The following is a 17,519-nucleotide window of genomic DNA, read 5'->3' on the forward strand; positions in this document are numbered from 1 at the left end:
GCGCTTTTCTGGAGTATGGTTTTTTTTGTTTTTGCGTTAGGTGAACACACGGTGGAAGTAACATGGGTCTGCAGTTAGCCTGCTACGACCCGTAGATGCCTGCCTCCAGCGATCAGTAATTCCAGATCTTTACTGAACTGGGATGTCGTGCCAGCACTAAGCTATTTTGAAGGATACCGCGGCAAATTTCTTAACACTCGCAGATCTCTTCCCTGGCTCTTCAATACTCTGCCTTTCCACTCCCAACCTCGCTACTTAGATAAGGCGGGGCCAGCTTCGCAGATTTGAGGGGTGAGGCCTTTTCCTCTAAACTGCCCTTTCCTCTCGAGCCCCGCTTTCAGAGGGTTGGCCCGTGCGCTCGTCCTCATTGCGGTCCCCAAGACTGGACACTCCCCTTTCGCTGGCTCTTCTCTGGGCTTCCATCTGGTTTATCCTTATACATCTAGGGAACCTTGTTTCACCGGCCCTCTTGTCCAGGGTACATCTGAGACCATACAGGCACTGTGAGCATTACAAGGAAGAGCCCATTCAAGTCTATAGGCTCCTGAGCTCATCACTGTCATTTCTTTAAAATTTGGAGTGACTATTTTTGATATCTACCACCAACTTACCTCATTGCCCCAAGTACCTTTCTATGGAAAAGTGCACTGGAGACAGGAACCCTGACATCTTGGGTCCCAGATCTGCACCTAACCTCATGCCCTGGTCTCTTTGAAGGAGTCAGAGCCGGTGTATTGGGGGCAGGGTGGGGGGGGGGCTGGGGCGCGGCGCGGCACTGACTTAGGAGTCAGAAGACTTTGGACCTTGTTCCAAGTTGGCTTGTCTTGAGGGACGTGAACTTAGATCAATCACTTTTCCTCAGTTAAATAACACATTACAGCCCAGTTCCTTTCAGTGCGCACAATCTGTTCAACCAGCACTTTGCCTAAGGAAGCCATGCAATTTAACACAAGGAAAAAAGTTCCTACTGATGTACCTGCTTAACAAATTCCCACACTAGCTGTACCTACTAGGTCTCAGTTCTTAATGGCTGTTGGGATTCTTATTTTAAAATATATTGGAAAACCTAAGGGTGATGAACACACAATGCAATATACATATACCTTACTGTTGAATTGTACACTTGAAACTTACTTGATTTTGTTAATGTCACCATATTAAAAACAAATATTCAATGCCAAAAAAAAAAAACGTATTGGGAAACTTCTAAGACCAGGCATTTTACCCCTTAGAATACAATAAATCAAAGTATGTTCTCTCATACTGAAATAGCTACGGATGAATCTAGCAAAGATGATTTTTAAAAACCTGACCTCTATTACATCTCTATAATAAAGGGGGAGGAAAAAACCCAACTACAATACTATTTTACACCAAAAAAATTTAAATACTTCATTAGTATAAAATATCCAGTATTCAAATTTCCGTAACGATGTTAATTTTAAATGTTTTGAATCATGATCCAAATAGGATCCAAGCATTGTATTGTTTATATGGCTTTTAAATTTCCTTTATAGTTTCCTGCTCCATCTCTACATTATGTTTGCAATTTAGTTATTGAAGAAACCAGATCACTTGCCCTGAAGTTTCCTCTAGATATTGCTGATTGGCTTCTCACTGATTTTTTTAACACGATTCTCTATTTTCTTATTTCCTGTAAATTGGAGTTATAGCTAGAGCATTGATTTGGTTAGATTTGTGGACAATACTTCACATAGGATGTCAGTGTTTTAAAAAGTAATTGAAAAGCTCACATATTCAGACCTTTATAAAACTAAAAATTGCATTTTGTTATGCATTTATTAAAGAAAATCATTTATAGTTTATAAAAAAAAAATTGCCCTGATATACATGAAAATTTCCTGATAATGGTAATTAAAAATAGCCACTACCACCCCCTTGTGTCCATACTAACATTCAATCTAGATTGGCTTAATCTTGAAGTGTAATCCAATAAGACTGAAGACCAAACACTTCAGGTCCTGGACAAGGTAATAAAATACTCGTAAGCCTTCTGGATCCCTAAAATGCAAGAGAAAAAATGTTTAAAAAGCTGAGAAAAACTAGCAAGATAATACCATTTAATAACACAGATTATGTACCAAGATATTACTCATAAAAGTATTTACAGAATATAAACTTTGAAAACAACTAAGTGTCCAAAACGAAGGAAAAAGCTATATACTATACATTAAAATGAAATATAAAGTCATTTAAAATATTAAGGCATTTTTAAATAGGAAAATATTAAGTGAAAAAATCATTAAAATAAGATTGTTGATCTCGATATTTGTGCTTTTAAAAACTTTTTAATGCACAGAAAAAAATAAATACTTCAAGGTATTAACGGTTTCTAATTGATAGGTTTATCTTTCTAATTGAAAGGTTTCCCCTTTCTACTTTTCCTATATTTTCAATAATGAGCATGTATTACTTTCAGAATTATGAAAACAAATTTTATAAGTAGTACTAAACAGGACTGAGAAGCTGAAGATTACTATGGCATAACTCGCTAACAAGAGACTGTCCAAAGGAAGACGGCTATGCCCAACATGTACTAAAAGTGAGCCATACTGAATCCCAAATTCTCAAAACACAAAAGACAAAAAAAAAAAAAGGATTCCAACATCTGAAGACTCTATTATATAGTTTGTTTCAACTTTATAATTTGCCCTACTAACGTGAATTTTTAAATTTATATTCTAAACAATTTCAGTTTTGTCCAAGTCAGACTTTAAGATGTGCTAGTCTGAATGACCAACAATGAAAAAGTTGTTCAGGCTCAGTGATGCTACAGTTTTCTCAAGCACTTGTTTTGGCTTTTTTTTTTTTTTGGCCAGATTCTTACCCACTTTGGCTGCTCCTATGGCATTACTCTGTGTGTGTCACTGAGAAGCAATTATTAGCAATGACTGAATAAAACACCAAAAGCAATAGGAGAAAGCCCCTGAAAATAATTTCGAATCTCTCTCCAATGAGGGGGACAAAGCTGACCCTTTCTGTCTTGCATCTGTTCCAGATCTTACCATAATGGTCCCAATTTGGTTAAGGGTTTCATATCAACAGGCTGCAAAATAGGCACATCTGGATATTAGGATCATGTACACTTACTTGGATTGATTAACGTCAATAAGGGAACCAATTTTTGATGTTGTGAAGGAAATGTGTTCATCTCCAATGACGATTTCAAGCTCCTAGAAACATTAAAAAAAAACTAAGTCAAACTGAACTGGAATTTTCATCAAGCACACAAGAAGGGGGTTCATCATCTGCCAAATCACAAAAACTCTACAAAAACTCACAGCACATAAACAAGACCAGTACCCTCTGAGCACTAAACTGTGCCGGGTACTGGAAACAAAGAGATAAATAATGGTTTAGTTCATATTCTTAGAGGAAGTTGTGTCTATAAGGCTCCACCATTTCTGGGATTTAAAAGAGATTACATTGGAGTTTTTGTTATTAACAGTGTGGAGTGATGTATAAATCTGTGTTTTACAAATACCAAATATCTAACTTTTCTGGGGAATATGGGACAGTTTTGGACAACGATAAATGTTATGAAAACAATAAAACATCTTACTTTTTTTAAAATGACAAGCAGGACATCACTGAAGTGACATATGAAGACTTCAATAATAAAGACAGTCTTGGATAGAATATTCTAGGCAGCATGTAGCAAATATAAAGGTCTTAAATTAAGAACAACTGAGGTATGTCTGAGGAACAGAAAAAAGGCCTGTGAGGTTTGAACACAGCCAGAGATTTTGAGAATGGTAGAAGATAAGGTGAGAGTTAGGATTTTATTTTAAATGCAGTGGTTAAACCACTGGAGAGTTTAAAATCAGCAGAATACAGTAAGTCCTCATTTAACCTCATCATTTGGTTCCATGACTTTAAGCAAAACGATGTAGTATAGGAAAACCAATTTTTAATAGGCTAATTGATATAAACAAGTTATGTTCCTACGACATCTCATCAATGTTATAAGGAAACCATAATGAGCAGAATGACATTATTTGAGAACTGGCTGTACATAAAAAATTTACATTTTAAAAGATTACTGTGGCTTCTGGATGGAAAAATGAGTTGTACAGGACAAGAAGAGAAACAAGGAAATCAATTAGGAGTCTGGGTTAGGAAGGAAACATGTGAGGTTGAGAGAAGTATCTCTCATATACTTAGTTGCCTACATGATTTTCCTTCCATTAGACTGCTAAAATAACTATGTTCTATTTATCTTTGTATCCTCATAATGCTTTGTCCATAGTAGTCACTCAGTAAGTGAGGTCAGCAGCAAAAGCTCTAAGAAGAGGGGGAGGGGATTACAAGAAGAAATTCAGGGCTGAGCTCTAGATGTCAGCAGCACCACTTGCTCTCTGTGTTCCTCCCTGTGGGGTTACTGCTTCCTTAGACCAAGGTGCTGATAATCTGCTTTGAGTATAGCTCCCTAACATGCATGAGCATATGCATACACAAGTGGATTCAATGTCAATATGCAGAGCAGTAAACCTCATCTTATTTGTAAGATCTCTGTACTGTGGATAGCTGCTAAAACACTCACCTGTCGGCCCACTCGGTCAGGAGGAGGCCACAAAGCATCATCCTCTTTGGTAATTTCACTGTCATCAATTATTCTCTTCAATTCTTCCATCACACTTTTATGTACATAAGCCTGAAAGCAAGTTGAAAAACAGAATTTAAATTGTATCCTTAAGCAGCATACTGAATCGGATAGCAATACAAATAAAAAAAGACTGCTCCTGAAAACTTATTTCCAGCACTCCTGTAAATGAGAAGACATTCAGGATTGACCTCAGCATGTTGAAGAGGGCAGAGTCAGAAGTACCCAATGACCACACTTCAGTCCTCCAACTACTTGTTTCTACTTCTGGGTATAACCTGTTCACATGAACCTTCTCCTTGCCTACATACCCAACTCACACCTAAACCCAAAACAAAAGATGTATGAGTAACCTTGGTGATTCTTAACTAGATAACATGCTTCTAAAGAGGAGAGATATATCTTTTAGAATATTTTAAAAGATTACTCTGGCTTTTACATGCTTTACATATTACAACATTTTACATACTATGTTAAAAAAAGTGAGGAGATGCTTATGTGTGAGTAAGCATAAAACTGACTGCTAATTAAATATAATAGTATGAAAATATGTTGACTGTTAAGATATTTTCAAATGTGACCAAGTGGTTAAAAAGAAAAAGTAGCTTTTATGAAGACTTAAATGGGGTGGTAGAAATCATACCAAAATGGAGCATACATGGACTTGACAGAGGCAGGCATAGGTTTTAATTCCTGCTCTATCCCTTATTAACGGGTGACTTTGAACAAGTCCCATAATTAATACTTGGGTCTTCATTGTCTTATCTGTAAAGGGTATATAATATCACCCATCACACAGCTTACAATCTGGGTCAAATTAAGATCATGTATGTAAAATCACCAGTGCCATGCTTGGCATCTACCATATATTCAATGGTGTTAACTGCTTTCTTATGCTTCCTTTCCCCATTCAAATGCAAGTTAAAAAGCTCTACTGAGTGCTATGCATTAGGGAATATGCCAAAGACTTTGAGTGGGGGTAGGCTTTATTATTTCTATTTTTGCAGATGAAGAAACTGAGACTTATCAAGTTCAGCCAGGGAATTTGCCCAAGGTCACATGGTTAATAAGTAGCAGATTACAAAGCAAGATATGCAAGAGTTCAAATGATTACCACTAATTAATTGATTTGGCATTGTGAAAAAAATACAAACTAAAAGATTTGAGAAAAACTTTAGAAGCTGTCTACAGACATAGCTATACTTCTCTATTCTTTATCTTTCAAAACTACTCCCAGAAAGAACAAAAACAAGACAAAAAGCTAAATTGTAGTGAATGAAAGACTCAGGAGGCTCATTACCTCTTTTCTGATCATGACATCATTTTTGTAATTGCTGTTGTTGGCATATCTCAATTTACCTGTGAGGGGCAAAAAACAAATTCAATGTATAATAAAAATGTATGACTAAAGCATCATTAGCCTACTAAGACTATTGGCTGTTGCTTAAAATGTATCTTAACTTTCCCCTCAAGTGTCTAACAAATTTATTATTTACACCTTCGGTTTCGACAATACCAGTTTTTTCAGTTCTTCACTTTAGGCTATTAAATAGGTCTCACAGCAAAAATAATACAGCTGACATTGAATTATAGTTCTTGCAAAAGGTTAGCTCAAATGAGATAAAAGAACACAGACTCTTGGGACTCTGGCAAATAATCTCTCTGCAGGTTAATATCCTCAGATGAAAATAGGGATAGTAACTGGTAACTTAGTAGCACACAGGGCCTCCTAAGACTCAAATGAGTTGTGAAAGCCTTTTGAAAACATACATATATTATCATGTGAATATGCAATACTCTGATCTATTCCTGTGATTAAAAGTTGTGGTTTTATTATTTACCACATTTGGTTTATAAGGCCCTTTGTGTCTATGTGCATTCAACAGGCTGGGTATATATATGGTGGGTATGAAGGAAAAGATAAAAATAGAAGAGGCAACTTTTCCCCATAGAATAGAAGGCACATATGTAAAGAGCCAAACTGATGCCTCACTGCACTGTTTCTCTGCTTTAAGTGTCTCTCCTTTCAGTTCATTCTCAATATAGTGAACAAAGTGATGTAGTAACACATGGATCTGATTAGGTTACTCTAATATTTGGATACTGACAATGGCTGCTCACTGACTTCTTGATCAAATCAAAATTCAACATGGCATACTGTTAAACTGAGCCCCATCTGCCTTTCCAGGCTCACTCCTGCAACAGTTCTCATGATAGCTGAAGTTAATCAGACTACTTCGTTTTTGCCTGAAACATCCCATGCACTTTTTCGTTTTCAACCTCTTTGCCATTAACGTTGTCCAAAATGCCTTCTTTACTCTCATCTGCTTAAATAACTCCTATAATTACTGAAGTTTCACATTCCCCTTTCCCAAGTCATTTTACGCAGGAAGCCTCCTCTGAACTAGATTAGGTGCCTTCCTTCTGCTCTGAGTCCCTTCTGTCTTGTCACCTAATATACTGTCTTGTCTCTGTTTACAAATCTATCTCCTTCACAAATGTGACTTGTCAGGTTCATCGTTGTGCCCCGATTTAGTGGGAGTTTTCTGTCATTTTTGATTTCTTTTCCTTCACTACTGTGCCCCATCCATACATCCTATAATTGACAAAGTACTGTTGGTTCTGCCTCCAAAAGTATCCTAAATCCTTTTCTCTCCTTTTACTAACACTCTAGTCTCAACAGTTGTCTCAACAACTGTTACTGTCTCCTAATAAGTAGTCCTGTTTCCATTCTTGCTCATTCTGCACCCAATAATTAGAATACTTTTTCAAGAACAGATCACATCTCTTCTTTGCTTAAAACTTTCCAATTGCTTAGTGCTGCACTTTGAATAAAATCCAAACTCTACCATGGCTTACAAAGACTTACATGGTGTGACCCCTGCCTACTTATACCACATCATCTCTCACTATTCTCCCCAGAGCTCACTACTTTTCAGCCACACTGGTCACCTGAGATATGTCTAGCTCATTCCTGCCCTACAGCTTTGACACTTGTTGTTCCCTCCCTAGAAGGCTCTTCCTTCTGAGGTTCACAAGGTTGACTCTTTCTTGTCAATCAGGGCTCGGGTCAAATACCCTCTCTTCAGAGAACTCTCCAATGGCTACTCTATCTAAAAGCAGCCCAGCAGCAATTACTCCATTTTGTTTTATTTTCTGATCATTCATCACTACCTTCCCATTTCTCTCCCAGCACTAGAATACAAGTTCCACGAGAACGGAAGCTTGTCTATCGTTCACTTCTGTATCCGAGATCGTGGAACACAGACTGGCACAAAAGAGGGCGTTCAACCCATGTTTGTTGAAAGAAGCATTCTGTCAAAAGATGTTATTAAACAGAAGTCCCTGCACTTGTACAGAAAAAACCAGTGGGGCGGACACAGGATTGTTTCTTCCAGATCCGCGCCGCACAGATATGGTATCAGTCCCTTCCTTCTCTAATTCCCGGCTCGTACCGGACCCCAGGGCTCCCCACTTGCCCGCCCCCAAGCCTAGTGCTCGCTCCCGAGGGCCGGGAAGCCGCTCTCACCGTCGGGTCGGAACTCAAACTCCAGGAATTCGTGGCCGAACTTGCCCTTGTGACCCACATAATAACGCAGATAAAAGTCACTCTCCATTGCTCGCAAAAGGCAACGGAGTCCGAACTTTAATATCAAACCACACCGCCGCCGTAAGCGCCCGACACTGACGTTTACGGCGGCGCGCGGAAGTGACGTCAAAGCACGCCGTCACCGGAAGCGAAGGGGCCCCTCCTGGGGTACGGACAATGCGGCCCCGCCCCTCCCGACGGAAACAGGGGACCTTTCACTTGGAGGCGGGGTCAGTGCAGACACGTACCCTCAGCTTGAGGCGGGAACAAGACATTAACCAGCAGGTGTTGTCCTAAGCATAAGGCCATGCCGTCAAAGAGCTTCAGGGCCTCGCTTCAAGTTCTTGGGCTGAATACCTAAGTCCTGTGTCCTTCCAGGCTCAACCTTCACTTAAAGGACTATGTGAGAGGGACAGAGCTGCTCACGGTCTCTGGACCTAGGTCATGTCAGCAGTAAAATGGGGTTAAATAACCCCACCTCACAGGAGAACGCAGTGCACGGTAGTATGCGTGTGTCTAAAGTTGGGTCCCACCGAACTTTGTAGATTAAGGACCAGTTAGAGAAAACCTTTCTCAGAGATGCTTTTCCTAATTTACATTTCCTAAAAACGGAGATTGCCGTTTTTCTGGAACTAACTTGACCGCATTTATTCCCAATTATTCTACTTTTTAATCTCTACCTTTCCCTTTCTACTTCACTGGTTTCTGGAGTAGATGCTGTGAGTAGAATTTAAACAACGTTTGATCTCCCACTCCCCAGCCATCTACGTACTACTTACCCAGCAGTGATTTCTCAGCCCTGGCTGCACAATAGAACCATCTCGGAGCATTTAAAAATACTGATGCCTGGACCCCACCCAAAACCAATTTAATCAATATCTCCAACCGTGGGCGTCAGGTTTTTGTTTCTTTTTGTAAAGCTTCCTGGATGAGTCAGGGTTGAGAACTGCCCCAAAAGGCTTTTGTCTTTTCAGGCTAAAGTGGTTGACCTCTGTGAAGGCTTTCTGGCTGAGGAAAAATTTACCTCCTTGATTACGCAAAAGGCAGTCAAAATCCTAAGTATTAGAAGCCTGCTTTAGCTCATCTAAGTTCCAGCCAAAGGCGAATGGAATTGGTTTTGAACAGAGTGCTGAGTTGGCATCATTCTTGGGGCCTGGCAACCATAACGATACTGTTCTTTATTCTGGGGGCAGTCTCTGATTCTCATTCCCAGTCTTGCCATTACTCCTTTTCTCCATGAAAAAGCATTGGTAGCAGAGTGTAGAGTGGGTATGATGAGTAAAAAAAAAAAATCACTGGAGATTTATGTTGGAATAATCCTTTGTGTGAAAATGATTCACTGTGATCAAAAGGGAACTGATTGAACTTTTTGGACTTCAGATTTCTTATCTTTAAAATGAGCATAATTTTAAATGAGCATCTGTAGAAGTGTTTTAAGAGTAAGAAACAATGTCTTGGAAATTGGAAAATATAAACTGTAAATAACTATAAAACCATAAGGTATTTTATTTAAAATATTGGATATGAGTAGTAACAAGAGAATTGTATAAAAAACAAGGGAATCACGAGGTATTAAGTATCTAGTAAATGTTAGCTCAGAGGCTGACAGACCATTTGCAAGTGCTTGTTTTTTGAACCCTCATAACAATTTTGAGGTGGTAACTGGAGTTAAGTATATAGAGATATCTGGTAATCGTGAAGGGCCTCACAAGCCATATTAGGGAGTCTGGGCTAAAACTCAAGGGTATTGGATTTTAATCTGGGTATCATGTGCTGAGAATATAATGGTGAACAAGACAGACCTTCATAGGGCTTGCAGAGGAGGCAATTAAGGAGCATATAAGCAATTATGTAGGGATAAAGATTACAAATAGGGGAAGCACAGAATACTATGGAAGCACACGGAGTGGCTCTAAATCTAGTCTAGAGGCTTACGGAAGTCTTCCGAGGGAAATGTTCCAGAGGGCACAGAACTGTGTGGTTAGAATACAGAATGAGGTTGGGAAGGGGCAGAGGCCAAATCATGAAGGATTTTACAAGCTGTATTAAGGAGTTTGGTCTAAAACCCAAACAGATGAAGGTCTTTAAGCAGGAAAGTGAAAAGAGGTGATGGTGACATGACTTAATGTATTCTAGAAAGATCACTCTGGCAGCAATGTTGTAGACTGGGTTGGAAAATGGAAAGATTAGAAGTAAAATTCAGATAAGTAGTTGTTAAAGTAATCTATGATGGTGATAACCCAAGATGGTGGTGATCAGTACTCCTGTAGTGGCAATGGAGATATAAAAGTAGATGGATTTGAGCTGGAATACCATAATTTAAGAGGTGGGGGAGGGGGGAGTGGCCAGAGAGGTGGAGGGAAAACAAGGAGTATTGTGTCATGTAAGCCAAAATAAGAGTATTCCAAGAAAGGAGTGCCAACAGCATTAAATACTCCTTCCAAGGTCAAGGAAGATAAGGACTGAAAGTATTTACAATATTTATAATTAAGGAGGTCCTGGGTGACCTTGGTAAAAGCAACCTCGGTGGCATGGGAATAAGAAGCAGGGCAGAAGTATTGGGATACAAGTAAGCCAAATTTGTTGTAGAAGCAGAGTTACCTAACCCTATGAGTTAGGTCTGGGAGTGAGAAAGTAGATTTGCTTCCTGGAGGAGTAGGTCTAAGCAGAGTACTCAAGGACAAACGAGTTAACCAGATAATAGGTAGAGAAGGAAAATCTAGGCAGAGAATGCCACATGTACATGAGCACTACATACGCTACATGTACTTCGGGGGCACTAAACAACCGTGTGACTTTGGGCAGTTTCTTCACCCACTTCCTCATCTATAAAATCAGAATGATATTTTTTATCTCACAGATTTGTCGATGAAGATGAATTTATGAAGAATACTGGGTATATATTAAGGTTTCAATGATCGTTCGCTCCCCCCTCATTAAAGCATCACAGTGATACTTTTGGATTTAAAAAAAATGAATTTAATCTCTCTCTAGAAACAGTGCACTGATTTTACAAATGTTCATATTTGGTTTTTAGTTCACCAAGATGATGTCAGTACAGCTAGTGAGATGCAACATACCAAGCACACTTTGCCTCTGGAAGAGAAACCAGACTGCAAAGGGGACAGAATACAGAAGCTAATGGAACTCAGAATGACAAAAAGTTGAAATGGTTAGTGTGACCCAACATTCTAACATGCCTGTTACATCAGATACAGTAATTTGGGGGTATATGGGGAGGGGGGAGACAAACAAGGAAAATTCATTTGGGTACAACATGATGGAGTTTGCAAACCAGTACTTTACCCCCAAATTAAAAACAGCTTGTATAGAACAAAATGCTATTCTAAAACATATGGTTTGTACAGGTATTTTCTCTTGCAATTTTTGTAAAAAAGTATCAAAACCTTCATGTCTTTAAATATATATATGTACATATACAGGTGGTTCTTTTAAAATTACTTTTTATAGCACAAAGTATTTGCAAATACAGAGGGTTTCTGCTGATTCTTGACTGTGCACATGGTGCATAGCCTGAACAAATAAGAGCTTCCTGATTTCTTTTGTTAACTGAAAATTTGAAGCTGTAATTCTTCCACCTCTAAGTTTTCCATATCTGAAAATCCCCAATACCCTAAAAATACAGTGTGAGAAGACTCCAATATTCTATCTTCATGCAGTGATGGGAAAGAAAGTAATTTACTCTGAAATGTTTTAACTACTTATATTCTGTGAAATGATGAGTGTATGGCTAAAGTTAGGGAGTGAGGTCGGGAGGCTCACATTTCCGTGCCCTCTCCCCATTCCCACCAGCGCCTGACTGGACAGTGCTTGAGGTCCCCTCTGTAGATTCCATGTCTTCAAAATTTCCAGTTTTTTTATTTTTCTCACTTGAGAAAATCTCAGAGGCGCTTAACAATATGGAGGGCTTCTGTGAAAATCTCACTGCCCTTATATTAGTTTTCATTGACCATACTGAGAAACTTCAACTCAACTGTATGAAAAGCAATCATTGTTTCCCTTTGGCCACTGGGAAGCTTGAGGCTGAAGACTGCCATGTCTGCAAAGTGCTGCTAACACATCCTGATGAATTTTCCATGATGTACATTGTGCCTCATACACAATAAATTACCAAGAAATGTTTGCTTAATTGAATCAGAAATTAAATATTAGTTTTCTATAAAGTGCTTACATTGAACCTATCTTTCCATCCAGCCTCATTTCTTACTAAGTCCACCTTGAATTTTTTGTTCCTTATAAAGAATTATGTGCACGTCCTTAAAGTCCCCATGCTGTTTCTTGCCTCTGTGTCTTAGCATGGTGTCTCCTCTGCCTGAAGTAGCCTAGACACCTCTACTTAATTTTTAAGACTTAGCTTAAGGTTACTTCTCCTTTGATGCTTTTCTTGACTCCATTCCTCATCTGCCTTGGTAAAAATGACTTCTTTGTACCTTAACAGCATTCTGAAAATAATCTATTCCTTTTTTGTTTCCACATGTCTTTCTTTACTGCTATTGTGAGCTTCATAAGGACAAAAAATGTTTGATTGACCTGAACATCTGTAGTGCTTGACACTGTTCCTAGCGAATGGTTTCAGTGAATGAATATATTGCAATCACAGAGAGAATTGGAGGGATCAGTAGTACTTATTACCATAAATTTAAATCCGATCTCATTCCAAGATTACAGGTTACCTCGATCTGTTTTATAAATAATCATGCTATCAAAAGTAAATAAAATTTTAGTTTCCCCTGTTTCTGGAAGGCCATTTCTGCAAGGGCATTCATAATTCCATTGGAAAGATAGGTAGCAGGTTTGGTACAATGTTCAGGCAGCCCAACATAGTATCCTAGAGAAGGAAAGGGAGGAAAAGGACCAGGACCGATTTCTTTTAGAGAAAAAAATGTCTGATTAATTTTCTGCCGTCCTAGTGTTATCTGTAAGCTTCCTTCCAGCTCTATAGTCCAGTGATCCTCTGACCCATTAATGACTATAGATATACGATGGCACAGGGGCAGAAGGCAACAGAAATGCAACTAAACCTCAGAATGAGGCTCAGAAGCCTCCAGGATTAGAAGGACTCCTCCTCAGATTTCATCTTATTTACTGCCTTCCAACATGTGAACATTCCATGATTTTGGTTATTGTAGGTTGCCTCCAATAGCTGCCTCTTTCAAACTGTGGTTAGTTGTAGCATATTCAGAAAACATGGGTGTTTCTGAGATGGTATGTTTCATTAGCATTTTGAGTCTCAGACTGAATCATCCTATCCCAGTTCATTATTTTTTCTGTGATGTCCAAGATATGACTGAAAGTTTAGATATTATGCATTAGTCATTGTTGAATTTCCCCATGAAATTCTATTTCTTTGGAGGCAGGTTATAGAAAAAGTTGTTTGTTTTATATAAATTTCAATGATTTGTCACTTTCATCATTTTTCTTCACTCAAAAATAATTTTCTTTCCATTCTTGAAAGAATAGCACTAAGTGATTAAGCTCCATAGGAGTTGGTCACCCATTTTTAATATTCTATTTGGTAATGGTCATTCTAAGTCAATTGCATTTACCCTCTCAATGGATGTTTCAGGACTGTCGACACATACATATATGAGGAAATTGCTTTATACAAAGCATAGTGCCCAGGCTCCAGAACACAGTTTTCTCAATAGTTAGGAGACCATGAGTGATGTAGAGAAAGGTCCTAGGAACAGGGCGAGAGTCTAGAATGTCTGCCTGGAAATTCCAAGGGTAGCAAGCCGGTGGGACATCCAAGCTTCATTGAGTTGAGGGCAGCCAGGTAGGGGCAGGGAGGACTTTGCTTAAGTGTGTCACGTTCCAAATATATTAAGGTTAGATACATGTCCTCTGCTCCTACTTAAGCCAAACACTTCTGTGTCACACCTTATCCCTGGTTGTCCAATGGGAGTGAAGTAGAAAGAGTTAAGAAAAGACCACACCTTGGATGAGAGCCAGAGGGGACTGCATTCCATCTGGAACTGTAGGATTATGTTTTCACTGACAGACCCCACAAAGAGAAGGGAGCACTTCTCCCCACCTTCCCCAAGGCCCAGGAAAAGGGAAGAAAGTGTCCATAGTGAAAAAAAAAATCTGTACATATACCTAGAGTTTTTCCTTTTATTTACAAAGCAGTAAACCAAATCCCTGTGTGGACATATATATCCAACATACTGTAATATTGCATATGCCATTTCCCCCTCAAAAAGGACTTTAGGTTTGGCCACTTTTTCTGACTTAGGCCAAAAATTAGTTTTATCTATAGGAACACACGATGGTAACAAACCTACATCTTACTTTTTCCCACCTAAAGGAAATTGTAGAAAATAAGGGGAAGGGAGAAATGGAGATGTAACAAAACTGATTCCACTGTCCTTATCCTCACCCATAGCACATCTCAGAGGTTCAGTGCCTGAGCCAGTCCCTAGAGTAAACTTGGGCTGTTCTGGAAACATCTCCACTTAGTGCTCTATAAGGAAGGAAGGCACCCTCAGTGTGCTTCAGAGAAACCTTAATGAATTCAATCCAAGTGTTCTGAAGGAAAATGAAGTTACTCGAAATGCTGAACTTTAAAACAAGAAGTAGCCAAGGTTCAGGCATTTTCTCACCTGAGCGCACAAGAACTTCTAGTACTGTGTAAAGTCTGTACACTGGCCTTAGCCATAGAAGAGAAAGCCCAGGTAGGAGCCACAGCAGCCATGGGTGAGCTGAAGGGCTTTTCCTGACGATTGGGGTTCCAGGAATAGCCAGAGGTGGAAAGGATTCTGCCTCTTCCACTACATGTTTGCACAAACCATGGTATCTGTTTTATGAGCCACATTTCCAAAAGCTTCTCTGAAAACGACTGATACCCTTCTTGTGGACTGTTTTAAAATATATTTATCTTTATGTATTTGAACAATAGCCATAAGTGCGCCTCTTCTCTAGATTTTTCTCTCTCACACACATGCAGACTTAAACATAAATGCACACAGAGTCCATTTAGTGGGCCAATCATACCAAAAATAAATACTGTCATGTCTCTAAATTATTTATATAACTAATCTTATTTTTGAAATATGTTAATAAATAATCTAAATGGGGGAAGGAGTTGAAGTGTTTTTTTCTTTTTTCTTTTATGTTGATGGATAGCCACAAAGCATAATCATTTTATTTATAAAAAAAACCCCAAACTCTAAAACCTAAAAAAGCCCTCCAAACCAAATACTCTCTGTAAATATAATTTTTAAATGATGAGTAAGCTACTGTACCATCGGCCCCATTTGGTTATGTACATCATGTTAGTCACTCAGCAGTAGCCATTCCATGAATTCCTCATGGGTAGTGCAACCAGTTAAAAAGTGTATAAAACATTATACATATAAAAACTCTCACATCCTTTGGATGTTTGCAGTTCATTATAACTTTGTGGTTACCTTTCCCCAACATAAATTAAAGAAAAAAATTACACACACACACATATTCACTCACACAGACCCATATACAGAAACCCTTCCATCCAGGCACACACCAGCCAGGTAGTGTAGTGCATGGAACTGAATTCCATGAGGCACGAAGGGAGTGGTCCCATCCTCAGGGCAGTCCATCATCTTCAAGGCTTAATGCCACTCGCTAGGGAAACAAAGGAAAGAAATCATCATTAGACCCATACTGAGTATCATAAAGTACCAGATATTACTTTACAGGCATTAGCTCATATAATCTTCAAACTACCCCAAGAGACAGGTTTATCATAATAATTTTACAGAGGAGAAAATTGAGACTCAATTTGTCCTGGATCATGTAGAAAGTGGATGAACTAAAATTTGAACCCAGATCTGTGTGAATCCAGAGCTTTAGCTTTTTCCATCATTCTGTTCTACTTTGTAAAGTAGGGCTGCAGAAATCTAAACTTCCTCAATCTTTTTTTATGGGATTTTAGGTTTGCTCAATTTCAGTGGGTTAGCTTTGGCAATTATTTAATCCCGGGTTATTAGCTATTTGTAACATGCTAGTCATAATTAGGAAGGTAATGTGCTACAGCCCTCCCAACTGACTATGCAAAATTGGAAGACAGTGCAGGTCAATGAAATTCAATCCCTCTTTCCCTCACCTCTATTTTCTAGTCATTAGATGCTAGACTTCTCTCTGCCACTAATGGCTGACCACTAGATGGTGAGCCTACTAAACCCTAAGCTGGTGGACAGTGGACTTAAATTCTTTCTCATGTTGACGGGAAATTTGTATCTTTATATCTTCTAATGTTCTTTGATTCTATCTCTTAGACTCAGAGAGTTCTGCACAGACAACACTTGAAATTCTCAGACAGTGTTTGAATTCCTTCCCTCGCTTCTGAGTGTTTTCTTCTCCAGGCTACACATCTAGCTTTCCCCAGCTGGTCTTGATGTAATCCTGTTTCCCACTCTTCCATTCCCTGGATACTCTCCTTTGGACAGACCTCAGTGTTTCAATATCTTCTCATAGCTGTATGAATTTGGGCTAACCACTTCAGCCTTCTGAGCCTTGGTTTCATCATCTGTCAAATGGGAATAATAATTACCCTACCTCATAGGATTGTTGGGAAATCACATGAAATAATGTCTATTGAGTGCTTAATACAATACCAAACACATATGGGGTCCAGAGTATTGTAGATCTACCTACCCAGCATAAAATACAACCAGACTAGCATTTTCCATTTCTGGACATTCTACATACAACAAAAAATAATTCCATTGCCTTTCAAATCATCTTTCGATTATTTGTGGTTTTGCATAAATAATTATACAATTTGTGTAAATAATTATGCAATAAATAATTTTAAAAAAATGCCTTGTTCCACGAGCTTTTGAGACTTATCTATTTTTTTTTTAGCCTGGTTACCCTCCCACTCTCTCCAAGGCAGATCTCTAGGCCAAGGGCAGGTCCCAGGAGTGATAGTGGAGCTACTTGAGAAAGAGACAGTAGAGAGAACAGGTTGTTGAGAATACTGATTTCTAAATCTTCAAGGCTAGTTACCCTATGCATTGGAAAGAGCATGGGTGTTTTTGTACATACAGACAGGAATTTGAATCCTGGTTCTGCCACTTCCTAGTTGTGATCCTAGGCATTATTTAATTTCTCTTGAGTCTCAGTTTCCTCATCTGCAAAACAGGGCAAATACTATCAACTTTATAAAATTATTGTAAAGACTAAATGAGAAAATATATGTAAAACACCAAGTGGTGTCTGATATTTTGTAGATTCTTACTAAATAGTGATTTCTTCACTGTCCTACTCTTTCTCTGCAACTGGCAGGAGCTTATTCTTTGG

At 38.8% G+C, this 17,519-nt stretch overlaps 2 protein-coding genes across 22 annotated transcripts in view; both read right to left on the reverse strand.

The window, feature by feature from the left end:
* Window positions 1-1,781: 1,781 nt before the first annotated feature.
* MAGOH (mago homolog, exon junction complex subunit) lies at window positions 1,782-8,345 on the reverse strand. Its single transcript, XM_039886581.1, has 5 exons — window positions 8,154-8,345; window positions 5,925-5,983; window positions 4,565-4,675; window positions 3,112-3,194; window positions 1,782-2,022 (listed from the first exon to the last, which is right to left on the reverse strand). The coding sequence occupies exons 1-5, from the start codon at window positions 8,239-8,241 to the stop codon at window positions 1,923-1,925; spliced, it is 441 nt and encodes a 146-aa protein (XP_039742515.1). The 5' UTR covers window positions 8,242-8,345; the 3' UTR covers window positions 1,782-1,922.
* A 2,831-nt stretch (window positions 8,346-11,176) lies between these two features.
* LRP8 (LDL receptor related protein 8) overlaps window positions 11,177-17,519 on the reverse strand; it is a 73,838-nt gene continuing 67,495 nt past the window's right edge. For all 21 annotated transcript variants that reach the window (XM_039886547.1, XM_039886550.1, XM_039886502.1 and 18 more), the window contains one exon: window positions 11,177-15,839. In XM_039886547.1, the coding sequence (XP_039742481.1) occupies window positions 15,801-15,839 (39 nt within the window). In that variant the 3' untranslated portion in view covers window positions 11,177-15,800. The remainder of the gene's footprint in view (window positions 15,840-17,519) is intronic.

This window comes from Pteropus medius, unplaced genomic scaffold (genome assembly GCF_902729225.1).
Source record: "Pteropus medius unplaced genomic scaffold, Ma_sr-lr_union100, whole genome shotgun sequence".
Taxonomy (NCBI): Eukaryota; Metazoa; Chordata; class Mammalia; order Chiroptera; family Pteropodidae; genus Pteropus; species Pteropus medius.

Coding starts and splice junctions, on each gene's coding strand:
- MAGOH (XM_039886581.1), bottom strand. CDS start 8,241: ATGGAGAGTGACTTTTATCTGCGTTATTATGTGGGTCACAAGGGCAAG. Junction 5,984..8,153: donor GTTTGAGTTCCGACCCGACG/GTGAGAGCGGCT, acceptor TGCCCCTCACAG/GTAAATTGAGATATGCCAAC. Junction 4,676..5,924: donor ATGTCATGATCAGAAAAGAG/GTAATGAGCCTC, acceptor ACTTGCTTTCAG/GCTTATGTACATAAAAGTGT.